This window comes from Myotis brandtii, unplaced genomic scaffold, assembly GCF_000412655.1.
Source record: "Myotis brandtii unplaced genomic scaffold, ASM41265v1 scaffold77, whole genome shotgun sequence".
In the NCBI taxonomy this organism is placed as follows: domain Eukaryota; kingdom Metazoa; phylum Chordata; class Mammalia; order Chiroptera; family Vespertilionidae; genus Myotis; species Myotis brandtii.
Window position 1 is genome coordinate 329,143 of NW_005371082.1, and position 25,095 is coordinate 354,237.

Sequence of the window (25,095 nt, forward strand, 5' to 3'; positions counted from 1 at the left end):
ACACTTTTATTATAGAGAAAGGGCAAATAGCAATATTAAAATATTTCCTCTAATTAATTCCCTTTCAATGTGCACAGATTTTGTGCACCGGGCCACTAGTCTATACTAATAAAAGGGTAATATGCTAATTAGACCGGACATCTGCCGGACGACCTTCCGGACAAAGCCATGGTGGCGGGGCCAAGGCAGAGGCAGTTAGGGGTGATCAGGCCGTCAGGGGAGAGCCAGTGGGATTGGGCCTAATCCAGCAGTAGGACATCTCCCGAGGGGTCCCGGATTGGAGAGGGTGCAGACTGGGCTGAGGGACACCCTTACCCTTCCATGCACGAAATTCATGCACCGGGCCTCTATTTTATGATACAAGTTCTTAGCAGATTTGAAGTAGAAAGGAACCTCCTTAAACTGATAAGGATATGTATGATAAGGATATATATGTTCTTAATGGTGAAATATTTAAACCTTCTTTTTAAAGTTTGGGACATTGTAAAGATGTTCCTTCCATTCAGAAAAAGGGTAAGAATGCTATTTCTAAACACCACTAACTAGAGGTCTTAAGTTAGTATTATAAAACAAGACAGACAAAAAATAAAAGGATTAGAAAGATGACACAAAACTGAAATTATTTGCAGATGATATGACAGCCTGTGCAGAAGAAAATATAGTTTCCAATATAAGAAAATTTTCCAAAGTTGTTAGATATAAGATCAATATATAAAGATCTGCTAGTATAATATTAAAAAAACGTTCATTTGTAACTTTAAACAAAGACTTGTACTACTTAAAAGTTTAAGAAAAATGCACATGATCTTTATGTTGAGAATCATTGGTTGACTGAAAAGTAGAAGACTTAAATATGTTGCATGATTTATTACTGTTTTATGGGACGGGAAACTCAGCATCATACTGATGACAGCTCAGCATATTAATACGTAATTCAGTCAAAATAGAAACTGAAAATGTCTATGTATGTGTATGTGCATCTCTGTATTTTGACAAACTGATTTTAAAATTTACATGATGAGCAAATGACCAATAATAGCCAAACAATTTTGAATAAGAATAATAAAGTAGGAACTGATCTTACCCACTGTTAAGACATTGTTTCCTTCTGGTTCGTTGACTATAAGCAGGCAGTAATAGACAAAAAGACATAAGGAAGTAATGGAGAATTTTCAGATGGCTGCCTGGTTATATAGAAACTCGAGTATGTGGTTATTACGGTCACTGGAGGGAAAACAGACTATTTGATGAATGGTTTTTTAGGACAATTGCTTATTTATATGGACAATAAATAATATTAGCTTTTATTATTTATTTATTTATTTATTTATTTATTTATTTATTTATTTATAATTGTCACCAGAGGATATCTTTCCCATTGATTTTTAGATAAAGTGGAAGGGAGGGAGAGAGGAATAAGGAGAGAGAAGGAGAGGGAGCAGGAGAGGGAGAGGGAGGGGGAGAGAGACATCAATGTGAGAGAGACACATTGATTGATTGCCTCATGCATTTGTTCCTACCAGGGCTGGGGATTGAACCTGCAACCCAAGTTATGAGCCCTTCAGTGTGCAAGTCGTTGCTCTAACCATTGAGAAACATCAGCCAGGGCAATAGTACATTCTTATTTTACACCGTATCTAAAAATAAATTACAGGTAGAATAAAGAGTTAAATCTGAGAAGCAAGTCTTTAAAATTTTATTTGTAAACATAAAACAACATCTTAACCACAAAGTGGAAAAGGATTTCTTAAGATATAAAGCCCAAGGCAAATAAGCAAAGATTGACACATTTGATTACATTTAATTTTTAAGTTTTATATGCTCTAAAACACGCTAAACTTTTTTGAAAAGACAAGTGTAGGCCACAGCATGATACACATATAAGTGACAAAGGTTTAATGTGTCGAATTTATAGAAAAACTCTACAAATAAATAACAAAACAGATAATAGAATTTACAGAAAAGTATTATATTTACAAGGAGGCATGTACAAGACATGTAATTTAATGTCTATGAATAAGAGAGTGAGTAAGCTGTGGCATATATAGTAAAATACTAAATAGCTGTTAGAAATGAAGGAAGTAATACAAATAACAATACAAATCTAAAAGTATGCTGAATGTGAATTTCAGCATATATATATATATCTACACTAATAAAAGAGAAACATGGTAATTAGCGTACGACCGCTACCCTTCCCACTGGCTAATCAGCATATCCTTATGCAAATTAACTGTCAGCCAAGATGGCGGCCGGCAGCCATGCACTGAAGCGAACAGGGAGGCTTGCTTGCTCCAGTGACGGCTGACTCTAACGTTCCCCGCCTGAGTTGCCGGCCTCTCAGCTGCAACTCTAAGCAACTATGTGACACGGACAACGGGGGGGTGAGGGCATGAGCGGGGGGGTAGGGGGTAACGTGGGTATAAGAACACATATGTAATATCTTAATCAATAAAAAAATATATTAAAAAAATAAATAAAAAAGAAGAAGAGAGGAAAGGGGAAAAATCTATAGATTAAGAGAAACTTAAGAGGCATATCAATGAAAATGCAATGTGTTTTCCCTGTTGGACTCTGATTTGAATAAATTAACCTTAAAAAATTTATGAGACAGTTGGGAAAACTTGAGCATTGATTGAATAGTTTATGATATTAAGGGATTTAAAAAAACTTAGGTGTGGTAATGGTATTGTGCTTCTGTTAAATAATTCATATATCTATACTAATAAAAGAGTTAATATGCTGCCCTAGCTGGTTTGGCTCAGTGGATAGAGCCTCGGCCTGCGGACTGAAAGGTCCCAGGTTCGATTCCGGTCAAGGGCATGTACCTTGGTTGCGGGCACATCCCCAGTAGGGAGTGTGCAAGAGGCAGCTGATCAATGTTTCTCTCCCATTGATGTTTCTAACTCTCTATCCCTCTCCCTTCCTCTCTGTAAAAAATCAATAAAATATATTTGAAAAAAAAAAGAGTTAATATGCTAATTAGACTGGGAGACCTTCCAGACGTCCTTCCAGACAAAGCCAGGGGCTTGGCCGGCCTGCAAACCGCCCCAAAATGGCCCTCAGCCCCTCACCCAGGCCGGCCACGCCCCCCAGTGGGGACCCTCACCCCGATGGAGGTGTGGCCAGCCTGCAAACCACTCCAGCCCCTCACTCAGGCCGGCACTGCCCTCAGTGGGGACCCCCACCCCGATGGGGGCGTGGCTGACCTGCAAACCGCCCCAAGCCCCTTACCTAAGGGGACCCTCACCCTGATCTGAGACCCCCTTCAGGGCAGACCAGCTGGCCCCCACCCATGCAGCAGGCCTTTATCTATACTAATAAAAGGGTAATATGCTAATTAGACCAGACGTCCTTTCAGACAAAGCCATGGTGGTGGGGCCAAGGCAGAGGCAGTTAGTGGTGATCAGGCCTGCAGGGGAGAACAGTTAGGGTGTTCGGGCTGGCAGGGGAGAGCAGTTAGGGGGATCAGGCCAGCAGGCAGGTGAGCAGTTAGGAGCCAGCGGTACTGGATTGCGAGTTGGACATCCCCCGAGGGGTCCCGTATTAGAGAGGGTGCAGGCCGGGCTGAGGGACCCCCCCCCCCTCCTGTGCACGAATTTCATGCACCGGGCCTCTAGTGTGTGTGTATGTATGTATGTGTATATATATGTATGTGTGTATATATATATATATATATATAAAATTTTCATCCCTGGTCTCTGTAATATGTTTAAACTAGAATGTATATTGATTCCATTTTAGATCTTTGGTGTTGATTCTGTCATCATCAAAATCTGTTCAGAAGTACATTTTCTTAATATACTTTTTCCTGTTCTTTTTTTCTTTTCATACTTTACTCTTTATGTTTCTTTTTGTATACTTGAACTTACCTGTGCTCTGAGATGTGCTGAGTAAATCTCCTTTCCCATAGCTGCCCCAAATGTTGTCTTTCCCCTACTGTGGACACACCTGTTGGCCCCCCCCCCCCCTTTCCTTCCCACACTAGAACCCAGTTCATCCTCTTAGGATGTTTTGTGAAAGGTTTCGTGTGGGTCAGGATCACACATCTATGACATGAGGCTGTATATATCCAAAAAAGTTTTTTATTTCAAGCATCTGGGTGTAGACGGGCTGAGTCCGAAAAAGGTGTCGGCGGCGACTGAAGGGAGAATCAGGCTTTTTATCAGCTTCTGTTGGTGGCAGGCAGTTTCTGTTGATGCACAGAGCTTGACTGGTGGGTCTGGTCTTTGGTTATCTAGGCTATGGGGAGCTCAAGACTGCAAGCTTTTGGCAAGATATCTGCTAAGCACAATAAGTTTCCTCTGCCCATTTTATTTTCTTTAACCCTTTCATTTTGCTTTTTGGAACCTGGAGTGAAACAGCCTGTATGTCTTTATATTCAGCCGTGTATAAATAAATAGATTTAGAATGACTGTCTCCTCTTGAATCTACTAAATATTTATTGAATCTAGTAAATATTTATTGACCTTTTTATATGGTTTACATTGTTATGAACAAGATGAAGAAAATATATTTACCCTTGCATGGAAGGAATGTTATGATTTAGTAGATCAGTTAGTCTTAAGAGAAAAAAGTGGCTCCGCCTTCTCTTTTTTATTCTGAATTTTAGACAGTTTTTCGTAAGTTTATTTGAGTGGTTTTTTGCATACAGGTACTGTTTTGTTTCTCACGCTTAGAGAAATGTAATACAGATACCATTATGTCTTTCAGAATTTAAACAAACAAGCATATGATTTGGCAAAGGCTTTACTGAAGAGGACAGCTCAAGCTATTGAACCATACATTACCAATGTAAGTCTTATTGTAATGAGGTGTCCACATAATCAGCCAACATTTTAAAGACTGCGAGAAGCAATTTTTGACAAGTAGTACATACTTTTAAATTTTGTGTTCTTTTAATTACTAAATAATGTATTTTTTTCTCCTTATTTAAAATTATTCTTGGTTAATATTTTCTAGAAGGTTAATGCTCATCTTGTTTGTTCATTCTGTGCTTCTTTCAGATTGCCTAGGAACTAAAACAGCATTAATTTGGTTAGCAAGATATACTGTTTTCTAGTGTTAGAAAAAGAGTTAAATGTAATTAGATAAAACTTATGGAACTTTTCATTATTCAGAGAAATTGTTTACAGCTTTTTGGAGTTAAATTGATTTGTACAAAAGGAAGATATAAACTAATATGAAGATCAAGTATGGATGGTATTGATTTGGTAAAAGTTCGCTATCTTGCTTTGCCTGGGGGAAATTCCATATAAAGCTACCTTTTCTGAGAAAGGGGAAGAATTCCAATGAAATGAGCCCTTTCAAAATCACCCCACATCTACTTATTTATGACTAGAGGCCCAATGTACTAAATTCATGGAAGAGTAGGCCTTCCTTACCCGCCCCCCGCCCCACTGCCTGCACTGGCTTCCCTCTGGCACTTGGCATCCGGGCTTCCCTCAAAGCCCCAGCTTCGTGTGGAAGGACCTCCGGTCTAATTAGCATATTATACTTTTATTATTATAGATTGACAATCTTGTATTTGTTTTCAGATTAAATGTATTCCAACACATGGGTTCACTGATAGAAACTTACTGTGTGTTTTTTTTTCTCCACAGTTCTGTGAGTTGCACAACTCTAGATGGCACTATTCATTGTATTTCATGTATTTCATTTGTTCTTTTTGGAACAAATCTAGAACATTGTATAGCAGTTCTGTCTCTCCATCTACTTTGTGCATTCACCTACCTTCAAACATGTAAATGATGTAAATCTTTCTTTTTGAAAAAAGTGAGAAAGAAAGCTTTTTATAATTACTTATGTACTTAATTTTCCTAAAATTGATTGGAGCCTTTTTCTTGTACTATACAAAAATTAATTCAGTATATAAGCTACATCATGAAAAGATGTACTTTGAAAAGTAACATACTTTAGACAACAGTATCTTGGCAGATCCCAATTTTTGTTTCTGACTATGGCCTTAAATGATTCTTAGCACATGATGATTAGGAAAAATGTACTTGATTTATAAATTGTTTTAGAGGGTACACTTTCAGAAGCTGGAGAATCAAATTATGTAACTTATTTTAATAGCTCCAAGATTGACAGGGAACTCTAAATGTTGATTTCTGTAAGTTATATATAAGTCTTGGGGAGTATATTTGTTAAATTGGGTGGATTGAATTTTTTCTTTATTGAGTTAATGGTACTTGAAGTGTGTAGACCAGACTTAAGCATTCTTTTGCCATGGCCCATTAGATACACTAGGTGAGCTCCTCCTGGTGATTACTTATTTAAATTAGTATTGCCAAGCTTGGATGTTTTTTAGGGAAACACAACTTTCTTTGATACCGTTTTCTGGCATAAAAAGAAGAAAATAACGCCATACCATGTTAATATCTTTTCTAGGGTTGGATAATCAAAGAAAAATTTTTCAAGATAGAATAGTAGTATTGGTTGGAGCTAGGTTACTGGGTTCCTTATAATATACTTTCAACATTTGTGCATGCTTGAAAATATTATAATAAAATTTAAAAGGAAAATAAAAGGACTAAGATAGAACTTTTAGCCATCCCAGATAAATCAATGTAAAAACATTTTCTTAATTATACTTTATGTTATATTCCTGCTCTTAGTTCTTGTCTGCAAAAGTAGAATCCCCCCATCCATACTTCCTTGTTATATCTTTATCAGAAGCTGAGGAACAGAATTAATAGAATGGTCTAAGAACACTTTCAGTTACATATTTATTCCAAGTACTTTGTTATCTCTCTTTCTCCTGTTTTCTTATCCCTTGTTTTATTTGAGGATTAGCTGAGAAGTTAAGAATTACTGTTTTTTTCTTTTTTTTGTAAGATTTATTTTTCTGCCTCACACCTATATATGTAAAATTACTAGAATTCTAGTGAATTTAATTATTTGTAGTAGGATAAAATGAGTATAGTTTTAAAAATTATTCTTAAGCTTTTGAACTTGTATATGTAATGGCCATTATTTATTTACCTTCCTGGTTGAAAATTAGCAAAAATAGAGGTAGGATACTAAGGTAATAATAAACCCACTTCTATTCCTTTTTTATTTTTGTCTTTTTCACTCTTATGTATAGACACATTCACTTTTGTTCTTTATAGATAGTGATTTCTGCATATGTAGGACTTAAGAAATCACTGTGGTGTTATAGATTATTTTTTAAAATAAAAGTTGTAACTTGACAACTCAGAATTCTAACTAAAAAGTATATATATATGTGTGTGTGTGTGTGTGTGTGTGTGTGTGTATATATATATATATATTTTTTTTTTAATTTAAAAAGTACATAATGACAATTCAAAAACTTTCCTATATGGATCACTATTTAGTAATATCATTTTTCACCAGATCATTTTAATCAGAAGTTTTAGGAGACAACACAAAATTATTTTGTTATACTGGAAAAAATGTATCAAATCCATTTTGATATAGGTAAAATTTTATTAAATTGCTTAGTCTTCCTTCGCCTACAGTTTTTACATCTGTAAATTGGGATTAATAATGCCTGGGGTCATGGTAGAGACTGTTAAACAGTGAAAACACTTTTGTAATTAAAATTAAATGCTTAAGTATGATGTAGAATTTATTACTGACAATACTCATACTCCTTTCATTAAGAAGCAATTGTTATAAAATAATTTAATTTCTAGTATGAATATTAGCTACCTACTTGTAAGTGAAAAATGTTTTTTGAAAGGCAATACCTAATCAAATCAGTATTCGCTTCCTCCAATAAATTGTAAGCCCTCATGTAGGGCATGAAGAAGACTGACTTGGTCCTTACCTTTATGGAGATTATATATATGTTAAATATATGTTTTTGATGGAATTTGTAAGAAATAAACTAAGGAATGATTTTTTTTTTTTTAAATGAGCTTTTCCTAGACTGATAGAAGAGGATGGTTTTACCACCAAGGTGGCCATATTGGAAAGGATTATTGTTTCTTGTTGTTGTTGTTAAGGAAAACTAGATTTACTGTTTTTAAACAGTTGAAAATTTGTGAGTTGAAACAACAAAGCTGCTTTATTTTCAACCTAAATGAGAATTTAACGTTTAATGTCATAAAGTTCTTTTCCCACAAAATGGATAAAAAAGGAGAGAAAGCAAGTTATTTTTAAAACCAGTAAAGAACGAATAGTAAAACAGAACTTGTTCTTTTTTCCCCCTGCATGGCTAGATAGTTTGTACAGGTTTATAGATCTAAGAAACTTTGTTTAAGAATGACCCAAGAACTAAAATAAAGCAGAAGAGACAGAAATGTGAAGTCCTTGACTTCATACTTTTCATATAGAAAGCCTAATTAAACCAGGTTGTGTGTTAAACTGTCACAAAGAGAAAAGATTAGGGCAGCTTATTTGGTGTAAAGAATCCTTAACTCCTTCTTCCAGAAGACAAGTTACTGTTGAGAATATGTGGTATATTTCCTTGGTTAATTTTTACATATTTGGAAGAGTTTAAATACTTAAGAACTTGATCATTATGCCATGTGTCGTTACCAGTTTCAGTAGTGGTATGATCTGAATGTGGGAACTAGAGTTGGCTGCTTATAGAAAATAAATTGTTCAAATTTGGATTTTCCTTGTGTTTATATGTGCCTTTAATTGGATTTAAATTTGTGCTATAAACCTTGTGTATTGTTTATTTTATTTTGCTTATGAGAATATAAATGACAAAAAGGATTAGAAAGAGGTTTTGCATTAGCCTATATAATAAAAGCCTAATATGCAAATTAACCAAACAGCGGAATGACCAGTCGCTATGACGCGCACTGACCACCAGGGGGCAGATGCTCAATGCAGGAGCTGCCCCCTGGTGGTCAGTGCGCTCCCACAGGGGGCGTGCTACTCAGCCAGAAGCCAGGTTCAGGGCTGGCGAGCGCAGCAGCAGTGGTGGGAGTCTCTCCTGCCTGCTAAGGAGAAGCGAGCCGAGTCTTAACATGTTAAGCGCCCAGCCTGTTTTGTCTTCTGGACAGAAAGTATAGTGTCAGTCACTGGTGACTGATAGGGCGCTTAATGTGTTAAGGAGCATCAAGCAGGCAGGCGGTAAGGAGCAAGGGCTCCTGGACTGCGAGAGGGCGCAGGCCAGGCTGAGAGGACCCCCACCCCCCACCCCAGAGTGCACGAATTTTTGTGCACCGGGCCTCTAGTAAATACATAATTAAATATCTTAAAAATGGAATCAGCTCTTACTGTGAAGGTGTAAGGCTTTGTCTTTTATGCTATTGTCTACTATACATGTTAAGGTGAACGAGAAGTCATCCCTTATCCTTAAGGAATTATCTAGTAGAGGAATTAAGACAACTTATACAGGATAAAATATAGTAAGACTGTTATGAGGAATAAAGTGTGTTTGGTAGTAGGGTGTTTATCAATAATGCTATTTTAAATTGTGTATAAAGTGAATTCCATGTTTTATCTTTTCATATAGCCTGTAGTGCAAGCATGTCAAACTCAAAGGCTAACACAGGCCAAATAAACAAGTTTTAAGTTTATGTGGGCTGCAAAAAAACAAAAGCTTCAATTTTCATAGAAACAGGTTTATTTCGATAGAGACATGCTGAATACAAAGGGCTAAAATAAATGAGTAATCTATACTAAGAAAAGGGTAATATGCTAATTAGACCAGATAGACCGGATGTCTTCCAGATGTCCTTCCGGACATCCTTCCTAACAAAGCCAGGGCCTGGGCGAAGCCGTCCGGGGTTCCGGGTGCCTGCAGCCAGTCCGGGCGAAGCCGCCCGGGTCCTGGTTGCCTGTGGCCGGCCAGAGGAGGGAAGCCTGGGTCCCCGGTGCCAGAAGAAAGCCGGTGCCGGCAGCTGGAGGAAGGAAGGTCTACTCTTGCATGAATTTTCGTGCATCAGGCCTCTAGTCATTAACATAAAGTAATAGAATATTTTAATAAAAATTAATATTTTTTCTTGAACATTAACTTATCAGACACTGAATAACTGCACAAATTAATAAGCGTAACGCAAATAAACTTTTTCTTGTTCTCCGAAAACGAAATATTTCCTGTTGCGCACACCAAACAAGTCAGTACAAGACTAATGACGTAGCAATCAGCTACTAAAATATTCGCTGCTAGTATTAGTGGAGAGAAATGGTGCACCTGAGCATAAGGCACATAAGGGAAATAAGTGAAACATGATTATAGTAATCAGTCATTAGCGAACGTTGTAGTTCGTTATTAATAATTATGTATAACAGGATATTGTAAAAATTAAGTTATGAAATTTTTATTAAAACGTTTCTTACATACTGTTATATTGGTTGGGCTGCAAAAATATTTCTTGTGGGCCAGTGGCCCCCGGCTGCAAGTTTGACATGCTTGCTGTAGTGATTTCCTTCTTACTGTTAGAAAATGTTTTCATATGCCTACTTTGACTTTGTATGAAATGATAATTTAATTGAATAATAATTACGATTTTAGAAAGTTTATTTTATCTGTGGTGTTTCTATTAATATACAATTTTTTTTTCAAAAGTTTTTTAATCAGGTTCTGATGCTTGGGAAAACTTCTATCAGCGATTTGTCAGAACATGTCTTTGACTTAATTTTGGAACTCTATAATATTGATAGTCATTTGCTGCTCTCAGTTTTACCCCAGCTTGAATTTAAACTAAAGGTAACTATTTTAAAAATAATATGCTTCAGTCAACTAAATTAGCAAAGAGCATTATTTGTGCCTTTTTAATTCTTATAATGGTTTTATCTGAGGATTACAGAAGTAATGGTTTGTTATTATTATTTAAATTACATATTTATGCCTTGCCTATTTGTGTATCTTGAATGCCTGTCATGATTTCTAGCAAATAGTAGCTGCTTAATTAATTATTGGAAGGATGGTATTTTTCTCAAAATATTTTCCAGATAAATTCTAGGTTGTGACTCAGTTTTAAGGTCATAGCTATATATTAAGCTAATGTTTTCAAGTTTATAGTAGTTCCCGAAACCCTTTGACTGGGCTATAAAAATAGTTTAGGCTCTGTTATCCACGTCATGTGAAATATTTTCCCTTTGTGCATATTATCTTATACATTCCTATGTTAAAAGCACCTCTGCTTTTCATCTCTTAAAAGCATGTTCCCATTGACTTGACATTATTAGTTTCACTTGCAGATTTGGGGGATATTCTTTTTTTCTTTCAAATTATTATAGGAAAATTAAATAAAGCTGTTTATAATTAATAATCTTTGTGGATCCAGTGTACCACACAGAAAAGTTCTTATTTCTGTTATATCTTTTGTTTCTAAAAATTTTGATTTGTCTTTTTAAAAACAACAAAATAAATAGTCTATTTTGGTGGTGTAATAATTCTTGTTTTATTCTTGGGTGCATTTTTGGTATATTTCTTAGGTGAGTTATTTGATTTACCTGCCTCCCTACCCCCCTTTTTTCATGTAGTTAGCATTTTGATGAGGCGTAGGCAGGCATACCTTTAATTATTTATTGGTCTGATTTTCTCTAATAAAAATATTGAATACTCTAAGAAATGTAAAAATAAGGAATTATCATCCCTACTTTCAGCAAATCTAACATCTAGTATGAAAGGAAGAGGAAAATTTAATCCAGATCTAATAAAAGGCCAGCCATTATAAGTGTCACAAAAGTTACAAACAGCATACAATTGAAGCAAAAGAAACATCATGCAGAAGCATATAGAGGTAGGAAGGTGCTGGGTCAATTTGTAGAACACAGGGAATTACAGTTGGATGGTAGCATAAAGAATATTTAAATCATTCCTGGCTGCACATTAGAATCTTCAGCTGTGGAGCTATAATAAACAAGCTCATATCCAGGCATTAAACCAAACAAGTTGATCAGAATTTCTGGCATAGGGTTCAGGCATCAGTTGTTTTTTTTGTTTCTGTGTGTGTGTGTGTGTGTGTGTGTTTTGCTTTTTTATAGACTTAGAGGTCATTCTAATGTATAGTCAGGGTTGAAAATTACTTATGTGGAAGAATAATGAGATAGTAGAGATGAGTTAGGTCATATTATGGGAGCTCTCAATGCTAGGCTGAAGAATTGGCTTAAAATTTAAAAACAAAATCTATAATGCTGTTTACACCTTGAATATCAATGTGGTGGTGTTGTTTTTTTTAATATTCCCAATTGTTACATATTCAGATCTAGAATTGTGCTGGCTTATCCATTTAACCACTGTCATCTGTTGGAGTTACCAAAATCAGTAATAGTAAAATTGAGTTCTTGTCCCCGGAGTACCCACAATATAGTGTAGAAAACAAATTTTAACTTTTGCATGTCCAAGGCTTCATCATATTATTGAACTCTATTATGAATCTGGTATATGAACGTGAACTAACTCTCCTACTGAGAGACTTCAACATATATTTATTCCTACAAAGAGCTTAACCGGGACAATTATGTGGAATTCTCTGTTTACTGGAAGGCTTGTCCTTTATCAGTGTTCTTAAAAACCACAAATAGTTTTTCAAGGGTTTGATGCAAGTTAGTTTTTGAATTTGACTTCGAATGAAAATAAACCTCAATTGTAAAGGGAGAACCTCTAACATTCACTCAAAATTTCAGATGTATTTTCATGTAGGAAGTACTGCTTTGATGTAATTTGAGATGATTAGAGCATTGAAGATTTAATCTTGTGAGAAGTATATTGACCATTTTTATATATAATGTTTCATCTATAACTTATGGAAAGTTTTCTGTGCAATTGGAGGATAAGAGAAATAATGAGAAAATTATTCTGAATATATCTACTTCATGTTTTTAAAGCTATGGTTGTGTTTTGTTTTAGAGCAATGATAATGATGAACGCCTGCAAGTTGTTAAACTACTAGCAAAAATGTTTGGGGCAAAGGATTCAGAATTGGCTTCTCAAAACAAACCACTTTGGCAGTGTTACTTGGGCAGGTATATGATTTTGGTGTCCTGTTTAAAAGTCATGTATGTTTATATCTACTTATATCCCCTTAAAACACCATTCACATTTAAGTTTATTCTCTGAAATCAAAAAATGAAGTTTTATGTTTTGGGTTTTTTGAATGCTGATAATGATTAGTCACATTTACAATTTCCCTTTTGTTTTTCATCTTATCTTGTCCTCAGTAATTTTTAAAAGATGATACATTTAAAGTTACCTCACAAAGTATTATAATCATGAAATTAAAATGTATTATTATATAGCAGTAATTAATTCTACTAAAAATACATTAATTTGAGAGATAGCTCCTCCACAAAATAATTATATTTGGTTAGATTATTCGGAGATACATATTTAAGGACAGTCACAGAATGAGTAAATGAATGATTATGTATGTTCCTCCTCCTAGCTTTCTTCCTTCCTCTTTTAAAGAAATGATAACCTATGTTCCTCATACAGTTGTAATGATCCACAAACCTCCTGAAATTGGTTGCAAAATTTTGAGTGTGTTCGTTTATTTCTCTTTTCTGGAGAAGGGTTCATTTCTTTATGTTTCTAAAGGTATCCCTGACCTTGAATATATTAAAGCCACTTCAAGTGCCCTGGCTGAAACCTACTTTGACCCCAAGGATAAAGGATTCCCTCCCCGGTCCCCAAATTACTCTCGTAAAAAATAATGTAATTAAGTCATTAATAGACAAATAAGATTTAAAGACTTATTCTATTTCCTTTGTATTAGAATATTTTTTTATTTATTTAATCCTCACCTGAGGATGTTTTTTCCATTGATTTTCAGGCAGAATGGAAGGGAGGGAGGAGAGGAGGACAGAGACAGAGAGAGAGAGGAGAGAGAGGGAGAGAGAGAGAGAGAGAGAGAAAGAGAAAGAGAGTAGGACGTGAGAGACACATTGATTGGTTGCCTCCTTCATGTGCCCCGACTGAACCTAAAACCTGGAATTGAACCTAAAAGCTAGGTACATGCCCTTGACTGGGAATTGAACCTGAGACTCTTCATTCTGTGGGCTAATGCCCTAACCCCTGAGCCAAACTGGCCAGGACAATATTTTTATTTTTGTTACCACTTTTCTTTCTATCTCAATCCCAGAATTGTCAATGAGTTATGGTAAATTTTTATCTCTTTAGTTTTAGTTTTCTAATTTTTTAAATGACTATATAAGCCTTTATTAGTACTTGCTAAGTGCTAAATTCTTTATCTGATTATCTCCTATAGATAAATAATAACATTTAACAAGTTATATTAAACTAACAAATATTAGCCCATTATCATTTTGAGTTTTATTTTAGATACTAGAGGCCCGTTGCAGGAAGATTCCTTCAAGAATAGGGCTTCCTCAGGCCTATTCCTGCAAGAATAGGGCTTCCTGAGACCGTAGCAAGGCAGAGAAGGAGCGAAGCCCACTGAGGCGGGCTTCGCTCCCTTCTCCGCTGCCTCGCTCCCTCCCTTCGCCACTTAGCCCTCGGCTCCCTCCCTTCTCTGCCACCTGGGCTCTCTCCCTTTTCCGCTGCTTTGCTCCCTCGCCAAGTCAGGGATCCAAGGCCCGGATCCCCCCGGGCAGCATCAGGCGCTACCGGGCCCGCCTCACCGGTCAGGGGTCTGGGGCCCGGGTCCCATGGGCAGCGTCGTGTGCTGCCGGCCCCGCCTGCAGTATGCAAATTAGCCGCCATCTTTGTTGGCGGTTAATTTGCATATCGAGCTGATTAGCCAATGGTAGGCGTAGCGAAGGTACCGTCAATTACCATGTTTGTCTATTATTAGATAGGATTTTTTCTTTAAATACAGTGGAAAGTTCTTGAGTAGTAAAGCAAAATATTTTACAAGTGTAATTAAATTATGAGATTCAGCCGAAACCGGTTTGGCTCAGAGGATAGAGCCTCGGCCTGCGGACTGAAAGGTCCCAGGTTCGATTCCGGTCAAGGGCATGTACCTGGGTTGCGGGCACATCCCCAGTAGGAGATGTGCAGGATGCAGCTGATCGATGTTTCTCTCTCGTCGATGTTTCTAACTCTCTATCTCTCTCCCTTCCTCTCTGTAAAAAATCAATAAAATATATTTAAAAAAATAAATAAATAAATTATGAGATTCAATTTAAAATCCATTTTGTTTAATGTGTTAAAACAAAAATACAATTTTTACATATAGACATTTAAAGTATATTTTTCAATCAGGACTTGGATTACCCAGACTTTATAGATTTTATGGAAGAAAAATCCTAATTTAAATTTATGTCACCTTTCTATTACTTTGTAATTTTTTTCTTTTACTTGTAATGACATAAAATTTCCACATTATTACCAATTTCAAGGAGCTAGACTATTTCTTAAAGATAATTTATTTTATTTATTATGGCTGTATGGTACATGTTTAGTTGAGAAATGGTAAACTGGACCTGGATTCAAAACACTCAAGAAATTTTATGAGACTATAGGCTAGAATTTATAATTTTTTTTTATAAAACAACTTTTTTCTAGTAATAAGCTTTTATGAGTAATTTGGTGCTTATTTTGAAGCCTTCTTATTTTCTTCTTTATAAAATGCTAAATTTTGTGTGTTACAGTATTAGGCAATAAAAGATTTGGAAACCTTTAATCTTACAGAATTAAGACATGAAAATAGCAAATGGAAAATTCTCACTTCACTTTAATGTTTTTGTTGTTTATTTTTTTAAGACATTTTTATTGATTTGGGAGAGGGAGGGAGAGAGAGAGAGAGAGAGAAGAAAAAAACATCAGTGATGAGAAACAATCGTTGATTGGCTGCCTCCTCCCCACTAGGGATTGAGCCCACAACCTGGGCATGTGCCGTGACCTCCTGGTTCATAGGTCGACACTCAACTACTGAGCAACACCGGCTGGGCTTTTTTTGTTGTTTCTTAAGGTTTTTAAATCACTTTTATAGTCCATCATGAACTAATGAATATAGGCTTTGAATATCAATGTTTAGAGACAATTAGATATCATATGCTTCCTGATAGAGGAACACAATGCCATATATAAAGTAGTCTTCCTAAGAAAAAGAACCTAATATGATCATAGCCATATGAACTTAGGAGAAAGGGGAGCCTGTTAATTAACATCAGAATGATAAAATTAGCAAAATTTTAACTGGGAAAACACTGTACAGAAACAAAAAGCAGTTGCTTCACCAAATTATAAGGGGGGAAAAAATGAAGGAAAAATATAAAATTAAAAGATACTTAAATGACATATCAACCAAACTTGATTTTTTTAGAGATGCTAATGTATTACATTTCCATGTAAAAATTGGCTTTGATATTAATGGGTATATAATAATTGTGATTGTTAACTGGATAGGACTAATTTGGGCACAATTATAATAGAGTCATGTAAAATAATACGGGTTGAGTATACAAGATTACCACACATTTGTGAATACCTCTATATAAAAAAGACTACTTTGAGGAATAGTTTTCTTTTTAAACACAGTATGAGATTTATATAATGTATCTATGAACTATGTACACACATTATACTTTTATAAACATATTTTAAAGTATATTTATAGAAAAAATTGTCATTTTAATTCTTGTATTTGAGTCAAATGTATATTTAAACATCCCCTTTTAAAGTACATAGTTATCACAGGAGATTGTCCTAGTTTAATAAGGAGGCTTCAAAACATTTATACACATACTAGAGGCTCAATGTATGAATTCGTGCACAGGTGGGGTCCCTTGGCCTGGCCTGTGATTGGGGCAGATTGGGGCATTTTGGGGCCATCTCACCCAGTCCTGATCAGGGCCGATTAGGGCCAGCCGGCTGGGGAAGGACCGTGGGAGGTTGGACCAAGGGAGGTTGGCTGGCTGGCCAGCGAGGGACTGTGGGAGGGCTCTAGGGTGTGACTGGCCCAGTCGCCCAGTCCCCATCAGCTGGACCCCAGCAGCAAGCTAACCTACCAGTCGGAGCGTCTGCCCCCTGGTGGTCAGTGTGCCTCATAGCAACTGGTTAAGCTGTTGACCGAACAGTCAACTGATTGGTCAGACACTTAGCATATTATGTTTTTATTATATAGGAGGATAGTATATCAAAAACTTTGATAAAGTCTCTGGGTCCACATCGAATTATCCTACATAAATTTTAATTAGAGAAATAAATATAAATTGATTGCAGATTAAACACATGTGTTTCTCTAATTTTAAAGATCACTGTGCCTTTATATTTTATCAGGTTTAATGATATTCATGTACCAATACGCCTGGAATGTGTAAAATTTGCTAGCCACTGTCTCATGAACCATCCTGATTTAGCAAAGGACTTAACAGGTACTGTATACCCATAATAACAAATATTTCTGGGTGCTCTTTGGTGAAAAAATCCATTTTAAATATTTGGGGGATAAATAATCTTTTTTTGTTTCTGTTATAGGTGAAGTCTTGTTTCAATTTGTGATTATCAGAGTTACTTTCTGAAGCTAGAATTTTTACCTCCTAGTGCCTACTTAGGCTAGAAGCACCTATAAAATGTTGGTTTTATCAGAGACAATTTTAATTTTGAAGTTTAAGGATATTTTTAGAAATATTTCAGGCATTTGGATTTGAACAGGTCTTGACTATGACTAAATTATAATACAGACTTTAACATTTTCCAGTATTTTGAGAACTTAGGGTAGAGTCATTATTTTGTAAACTAATTTAACCATCCTAAAATGAAAGTAAGGTTTTTGAAATCTCTATAATTATAAGGCAGTTCAGAACTTTATATTTATAGTAATGAGAAATCATGGCTTTGACTATTACTGTTTTATTAACTATTTTAAAGTTATGGAATAGTTCAGAAAATATAGATGAATATAACAGCTACTATGTCTTCCTAGAAATGTTAGCATTTTGCTGCATTGGCTTAAGATATTTTAAAAAAGAAAATAAATTTTACATTTAGTTAAAATGCCCCTCACAAACTATACTCCCTTCTTCTACAGAGGGTAACCACTCTACTAAATTTGGTCTGCATCCGGTTCATGTTTTTCTGTATATGCTACATGTGTATCTTTCCATAAATTATATATATTATTGTCATGTGCTTTAATATTTTTATTTAAGTATCCTTTGAATCTGATGTAGTTGAACTTATTTCTGCTTTCTTATTTTGTGTTCTACTTTCCATGCCTTTTTCTTGCTTTTGTTCTGTTTTCTTCTCTTGAGCTCAGTTGATCAGCTTGCTTTCTTCTCATTTTTTCCTCCATGTGCTTGGAGGTTAACATTCACTTTTGTGCTTTCAATGCGTAATAGATTAATGAAATCTGTAAAGTTAATCAAAATTCTCCCATATCTTTCTGATCAGTCAAGGACCTCTGAAAGCTAAAATTTTGAACACTCTTCTCATTTGTCACATGATTGCTTGTTATTTAGTTACTAGAGGCCTGGTGCACAAAAATTTGTGCACTCGGGGGGGTGGGGGCGGGGTCCCTCAGCCCGGCCTGTGCCCTCTCGAAGTCTCGGACCCCTCGGGGGATGTCCACCTGCTGGCTTATGCCCACTCCCTGGGGAATCAAGCCTAAGCTGGCAGTCAGACATCCCTCTGGCAGCCCAGGAGCCCTCGGGGTATGTCCACTTGCCAGTGGAGAGCAGGCCTAAGGTGCAGTTGGACATCCTTAGTGCTGCTGAGGAGGCAGGAGAGGCTCCCGCCACCACCGCTGTGCTGGCAGCAGTCAGCCTGGCTTGTGGCTGAGCAGAGTTCCCCCTGTGGGAGCGCCGCACTGACCAGGGGGCATCTCCTGCATTGAGCGTTTGCACCCTGGTGGTCAGTGTGTGTCATAGTGACCAGTCATTCCCAGTCGTTCTGCTGTTAGGGTCAATTTGCATATTACCTTTTTATTATATAGGATTTATTCTTTTAAAAAAAATTTATACTAACGTTTACTACATTTGTAACTGCCCTTTTTATACAGTATTTGCTCACAGTTGTGTCTTAATTTTTAGTACTTCCTTCTGAGTTTCTTCTGGTAAAATCACAAAGTTTAACTTTTTGTAATATTTTTAACAATAGGTTGTTGCTTTCACGTTTTGTTGAATTCTTGTCAGTAGGTATTTATCAGTTTCATCTTCTTTCGGGTTGGGGGTAGAGGGAGGAAGAAATAGATTGTATTCCTCCTTGGAACCCTCTATCTGCCTACTCACATCTGAATGTGGACTGCTTGCTCTGTGAGCTGTTTGACAGCATTGATCATAAGACAGTTCATTCTTCCTCCCTCTTTTTTGTGCCCCCTCTCCTTTCCATTCTTCCTTTCCTTGTGCTTGCAGGCTGTGTAAGTACATCTGTGCATCTCTGTTGGGGGCCAGATGTAAGCTGGCAAGGTCCTTGCACCTAAAGGGGCTAGCAAGGCTGGGACCCTTACCCACACAGTTTTCCCAGATTTGTTTGGATGGCGGTTTTCAGTAGAATGAGAGCAACCTTTGTAGAATGAGAACAGCCTTTCATGGCTTACCAAGAAGTCTGTATCTATTTACTGAGATATGCTGTACCAAGAACTTGTCCTTCTGCTGTGTCTCTTCCTTAGAGATTAAGAGGAACAAAGAATACATTCCTCTTGACAGACCTCCTATTCAGTGTGTTGTGTATAAATAGGATTGTGTGGCTATTAAAGTTGCTTCAGTTCCTCGAGAGCTGTAGTACTCCCAATCCCGCTTTCCTGTCTTTCTTTCTTTTCTCAATTCCCCCCTCGCTGCCTCAGCCCGGCTCAACCTGTCAGGCTGACCCTGACACATCTCTCTATCTTCCTTTTGTATCCTTCCTCCTATTTTCACATCGATGTTCCTTTCACTGTGGCATCCTCTTTTTGTGTTATGTATGCAGTATTCTCTGAGAAAACTAATCAGTGTTTTGGGGAAGTTTTCTTTATCCTACAAAATGTCTGTTCAGCTAACTTTTTATTTGCTTTTCTCTCTATTTTCCATGTTAGAGGCTTTCCTTAAGTGCTTGACAATCCATGGCTATTTGCTCGTAATTAAAGAATGGGAGCTAAATAAAAAGCTGATTAGAAAGCCCTGAATATATGACTCTGACCTTTACTCTAGGGCAGCGGTTCTCAACCTGTGGGTCGCGACCCCTTTGGGGGTCGAACGACCCTTCCACAGGGGTCGCCTAAGACCATCGGATAACACATATATAATTACATATTGTTTTTGTGATTAATCACTATGCTTTAATTATGTTCAATTTGTAACAATGAAAATACATCCTGCATATCAGGTATTTACATTATGATTCATAACAGTAGCAAAATTACAGTTATGAAGTAGCAACGAAAATAATTTTATGGTTGGGGGTCACCACAACATGAGGAACTGTATTAAAGGGTCGCGGCATTAGGAAGGTTGAGAACCACTGCTCTAGGGTGAATTTGATGGGTTGTGTCTTGATAATTCCTCTTGAACTAGTCAGATTCTCCAGAGAAGAGTATCCTATCAAGAGTTTAAAAGTCTAGTTGCTAGTGTCTGAGATTTTTATTCTTTTTTTTTCTTTTGATGGATATCTGGATTGTTATGGTTTGGGGTTGTTATGACTGAGATCACTGTGAGTATTCTTGTTCAAGTATTTCTGTGGAAGTATGTTTTTACTTCTTTTTGGAACCACTTAGGAGTATCATTGCTGGTCATAGGGTAAATACATATTTAACTTTATAAGAAACACTATTTTCCACTTACACCAGAAATGTTTGACAGTTCTAGTTGTAAAGCGTCTTCGCTGACATTTTGTTTTATCGGTATTTTTTTATTTTAGCTGTTCTCATAGGTCTTGTACTTTTGTGGTTTTAATTTGCCTTTTTCTATTGAGTGATGAGATTGACCATCATTTTTATGTACATATTGATATATTATTTTCTTTTATGAAGTGGCTGTTTAAAATTTAAACCTATCTTTTTTTAAATTGACTTGTTATTTTTTGTTGTTGATTTGCAGTAATTCTGTAGGTATTCTGGATTTATTTAAGTATAAAAAAATTTAAGCAGTTTCTTCCATAGTCAGAACTTTAAAGCAAAGTTTATGATTGGCTAAATAATAGGTAGATGTTTTGATTAAAAAATATTTGTATTGATTTCAGAGAGGAATGGAGAGAGAGAAAATATCAGTGATGAGAGAGAATCATTGATTTGCTGCCTCCTGCTTGTCTCCTACCAGTGATCAAGCCTGCAACCCAGGCATGCGCCCTGACCACAATAGAACTGAGATCTCTGGTTCATAGGTCAACACTCAAGGCACACTGGCCGGGCAGTGTTTTGCTTTTTTAGAAGCTATTTTAAAAATATTTTAGCTGTGAATTATTTCATCAATAATTGTTTTAGTCCCTAGGTTATTTTGAAGATTTTTGTTGACTTAAGAAACATCCAAATTTGTAGAGAATTTTTATAAGAGTTTATTTGAGCCAAATTGACAATATAATGAGGGAGCAAGATCTCAGATGCTCCTAAGAATAACAGTTTTGTACTTTCTTTTATTCATTTAAAATTAAGAAGGGAAAGTAAGGAAGATTATATGAAGGTGTGAGGAAGCAATTCGGGAATTGGATTACAGGATAGTTAAGATTATGTGCTTTCTTGAGGGTTAATAAAGGGTGTCCCAAAATTCACGCAAGAAGTAATTTTGATAGAAAACACAGGTTTATAATTAAAAATTGTAAATTTTTTATTGACTCATAAAGTATACAGTATAGGATTATGTATGGAATAGCATATCAGGTAAACTGGATTATCATGTCGAGATAGCAAGCACCATTAACTGTTATTGCCTGAGCAGCCGCATTTTCGAAGAAGAATGGTCCGATGATGCCTCCAGCCCAAAATCCGCACCAAACAGTGACACGTTGTGGATGCATTTGTTTCTCAACAATCACTCATGTATTTTCTGGACCCCAAATGCGACAATTTTGTCAATTAACCAAGCCATCAAGATGAAAATGAGCCTCATCGAAATTCAGCCACATTTATGCAAAACGGTCATGGAAAATTTCAACAAAAGAGTGCGTATGTGCCAGCAAAGCCGTGGAGGCCATTTACCCGATATGCTATTCCATACATAACCCTATACTGTATACTTTATAAATCAATAAAAGATTTACAATTTTTAATTATAAACCTGTGTTTTCTATCAAAATTACTTCTTGCGTGAATTTTGGGACACCCTTTATTTCAAAGGTGTGTTAACCTAGGTGCACAAAAATAATACACAGGGCTGGCATAAAACATTTCACTAAAGAAGTTATAGGCCTGTAGAATGATTGCCCACCATGACCTGCCCAGTTAGAAATTTATGATCAGATCACTCTGTGAGGTTACTTTTCATAGAACCTCCTTGTTTTATTCCACATTTCGCTTTACAGTTGTCCCTGGGGATTGGTTCCAGGGATTGGTTCCAAGACTCTCTTACTCCCACCCTGTAGATGCCAAAATCTGAGGATGCTCAAGACCCTTAAATACAGTGGTATAGACATATAAACATTCTACCTTATACTTTGTTTTTATTTTATCTTTATTGTTAAGAGTATTACAGGTTTCCCCCTTCCTTCCCCCATTGCCCACCTCCATTAGTTCCTGCCCCGCCTTATACTTGAAATTTCCTCTAGATTATGTATAATACCTAATACAATGTAAATTCTATGTAAGCAGTTATTAAGTTGTTAGCTATTGTTTAGGGAATAATGACAGGGAAAAAAAAACCTGTACATGTTAAGTACAGATAGAGCCATTGTAGGCCTAACTACATAGTACACATCAACAATGTTACATTCCCACCCTCCAGTTATTTTCTGTTGGTGGTTGGTTGAATCCACAGATGTGGAACCAGTATATAGAGAGGACCTACTATATATAGTTTGAATTTTTAATGAAACATTTATATTTTATTATTTTCTAGTGTTCAGTCTCTGGGCACATTTTAATTTTTGTAGTTGGCTAAAAACTGAAAAATGAGAGTTCTAACCTCTCTGCAAATTTTCAACCACTCATATTTTCAGCTACAGTATTCATCTCTGTCTTGCTCATAGCTTGGCGCTTTGAATTTCGAAATGTTTTGAGGGTTCTTCTATCCTGGAATTGAGCTTGTCTATTGTTTTCTTCACCTTTTGGATTTTATTATTTTCCTTTTTCCTCTGGCACTTACCAATCATCCATCTGCCAAAATTTTGTTGGAAATCTCTTTTGCTATGATCTCTTCATTTGTTACTTGTCCCATTTAAAGACATTTTCTTAGGGCTTCAGGAGTGAGCTAAGATAAATGTGTTGTACACACACATTTATCTTATTTTTTTCAACAGTGTTTTGCGAGATTCATGTTTGTATCTTCAGCCAAGTCTGAGGGACATAGCCATATTGTGAAGAGTACTACTTTTTCATGCTAAGTAACTATTGAGAATTTCCTTTTTTCTCCTGTTTTCCTTTTTACTGCACAGTAAATATAAGTTAATATCTCTTGTGTGAATTACTGTTTTTGGGAAATTGGGATGCATCTCAAAATTGATGGTTATTGCGTTTTTCTTTTTTGATGGTACCTAAAATAGTATGTATTGCATTCAAAACAAGTACAGTGAAAAATAAAACTCCTATATTTATCTTGGTGGGGAAATTGAGATATGCTAAAAATAACTTTCTTTGCTGAGTTAGGTAAAATAACCTTTCCATTTCTTCAATTTCTTTAGCAGCATATGGTCTTCCTCATTTTTTTGAATAGTTTCTATTAGTAGAGAATACTCAAAGTGGACGGGCTTAAGACCTGAACATTGGTTTTTATGAGTGTTTACATTATAAGTATTTGTTACATTATTATTTTATAGAGAAGTAAATTCATTCACAATCATAGCACTATTTGTTGTGTATAGGCCTGGCAATATTTATTATTCCAAATCTAAACAACGAAATTTTATCTTACTGGTCTTATTATAAAAAAGCTGAATATTTTATTTTTAAAATTTATATTCAATTGTGTGACTTCTTCCTTCAACCTATTATATGATTACTGAAGATTGTTAAAATTTTTCTTTCAGCATTCTCACTGCAAGATCTGAACTCCTATGCACTCAATAATTTTTAAATGTTTTATTTCTTTTGTCTTCCCTTTGGCCTTTTTAAGTTCAGTTAAATGGAATTGCCAATGGTATTTCCTGTAGTCCTGTTTCTTGATGACCATATCTCAATTTTATACTCTCAATAACCTCACTGAAAGTTTCCCTTGTTAAGGAATAGAAACTTGAGCATACTTTCCTTTCCTAGTAGAACTACTTGACTTGAATGTTTTAACAATTTAAATAAAAAAACAAACGTGAAATTTTTAATGTTGGTATACTTTGTGGTTCATTTATATAGTTGCTTTGTTTAATGAGGTTAGGAACTCTATGATCATCTACCCTGCCCTGCAAATGGGGAAGGGATTTACTACTCAGTTGCATGTAAACTTTGTTTTGACTCGAGGGCTGACCTTCCTTTTTGCTTTCCTTCCTCCCTTCCTCCCTCACTGCTCCCAGTTTACTTGAAACATTGAACCTTTTACTTAGGTTTTGTTTTTGTTGTGGTTTGCTTTTAAAGGTCTTACACAAGTTTTAAAGACATTTCAATTGTTAAAGTTAAATTTTAATCAATAAAAACTTTATCTTTCAGAGTATCTTAAAGTGAGGTCACATGACCCTGAGGAAGCTATTAGACATGATGTTATTGTGTCTATAGTTACAGCTGCTAAAAAGGATATTCTTCTGGTCAATGATCATCTACTTAATTTTGTCAGAGAGAGAACTTTAGACAAACGGGTAAGTAGGAGTAATAATTATTATAGCTTGTCATTTTGAATACTTGAAGTTTCATAGTATTTTATTCGAAAATACTGAGATTTAAATGTAATTAGCCCTTTTGGGGGGATAGGCATTTTAATATTTAAAATAGTGTTTATGAAAGGATTTATTTTTTGTTACATTAAATTTTACTAGTTTTTCTTTGTAAGATTACTAGAGGCCTGGTGCACGAAATTTGTGCATGTGGGGGGGGGGGTCCCCTCAGCCCAGCCTCCACCCTCTCCAATCTGGGACCCCTCGGGGGATGTCGGACATCCCTCTCACAATCTGGGACCACTGGCTCCTAACTGCTTGCTTGCCTGCCTGATCGCTCATAAATGCCCCCCTTGGCAGCCATATCACCCCTAACCGCCTCTGCCTGCCAGCCTGAT

General features: G+C 36.1%; 1 protein-coding gene across 13 annotated transcripts in view; it reads left to right on the forward strand.

The window, feature by feature from the left end:
* PDS5B (PDS5 cohesin associated factor B) overlaps positions 1-25,095 on the forward strand; it is a 247,429-nt gene that overhangs the window by 96,838 nt on the left and 125,496 nt on the right. For all 13 annotated transcript variants that reach the window (XM_014530742.1, XM_014530741.1, XM_014530748.1 and 10 more), the window contains 5 exons: positions 4,714-4,794; positions 10,499-10,639; positions 12,788-12,903; positions 17,120-17,214; positions 24,537-24,682. In XM_014530742.1, the coding sequence (XP_014386228.1) occupies positions 4,714-4,794; positions 10,499-10,639; positions 12,788-12,903; positions 17,120-17,214; positions 24,537-24,682 (579 nt within the window). The remainder of the gene's footprint in view (positions 1-4,713; positions 4,795-10,498; positions 10,640-12,787; positions 12,904-17,119; positions 17,215-24,536; positions 24,683-25,095) is intronic.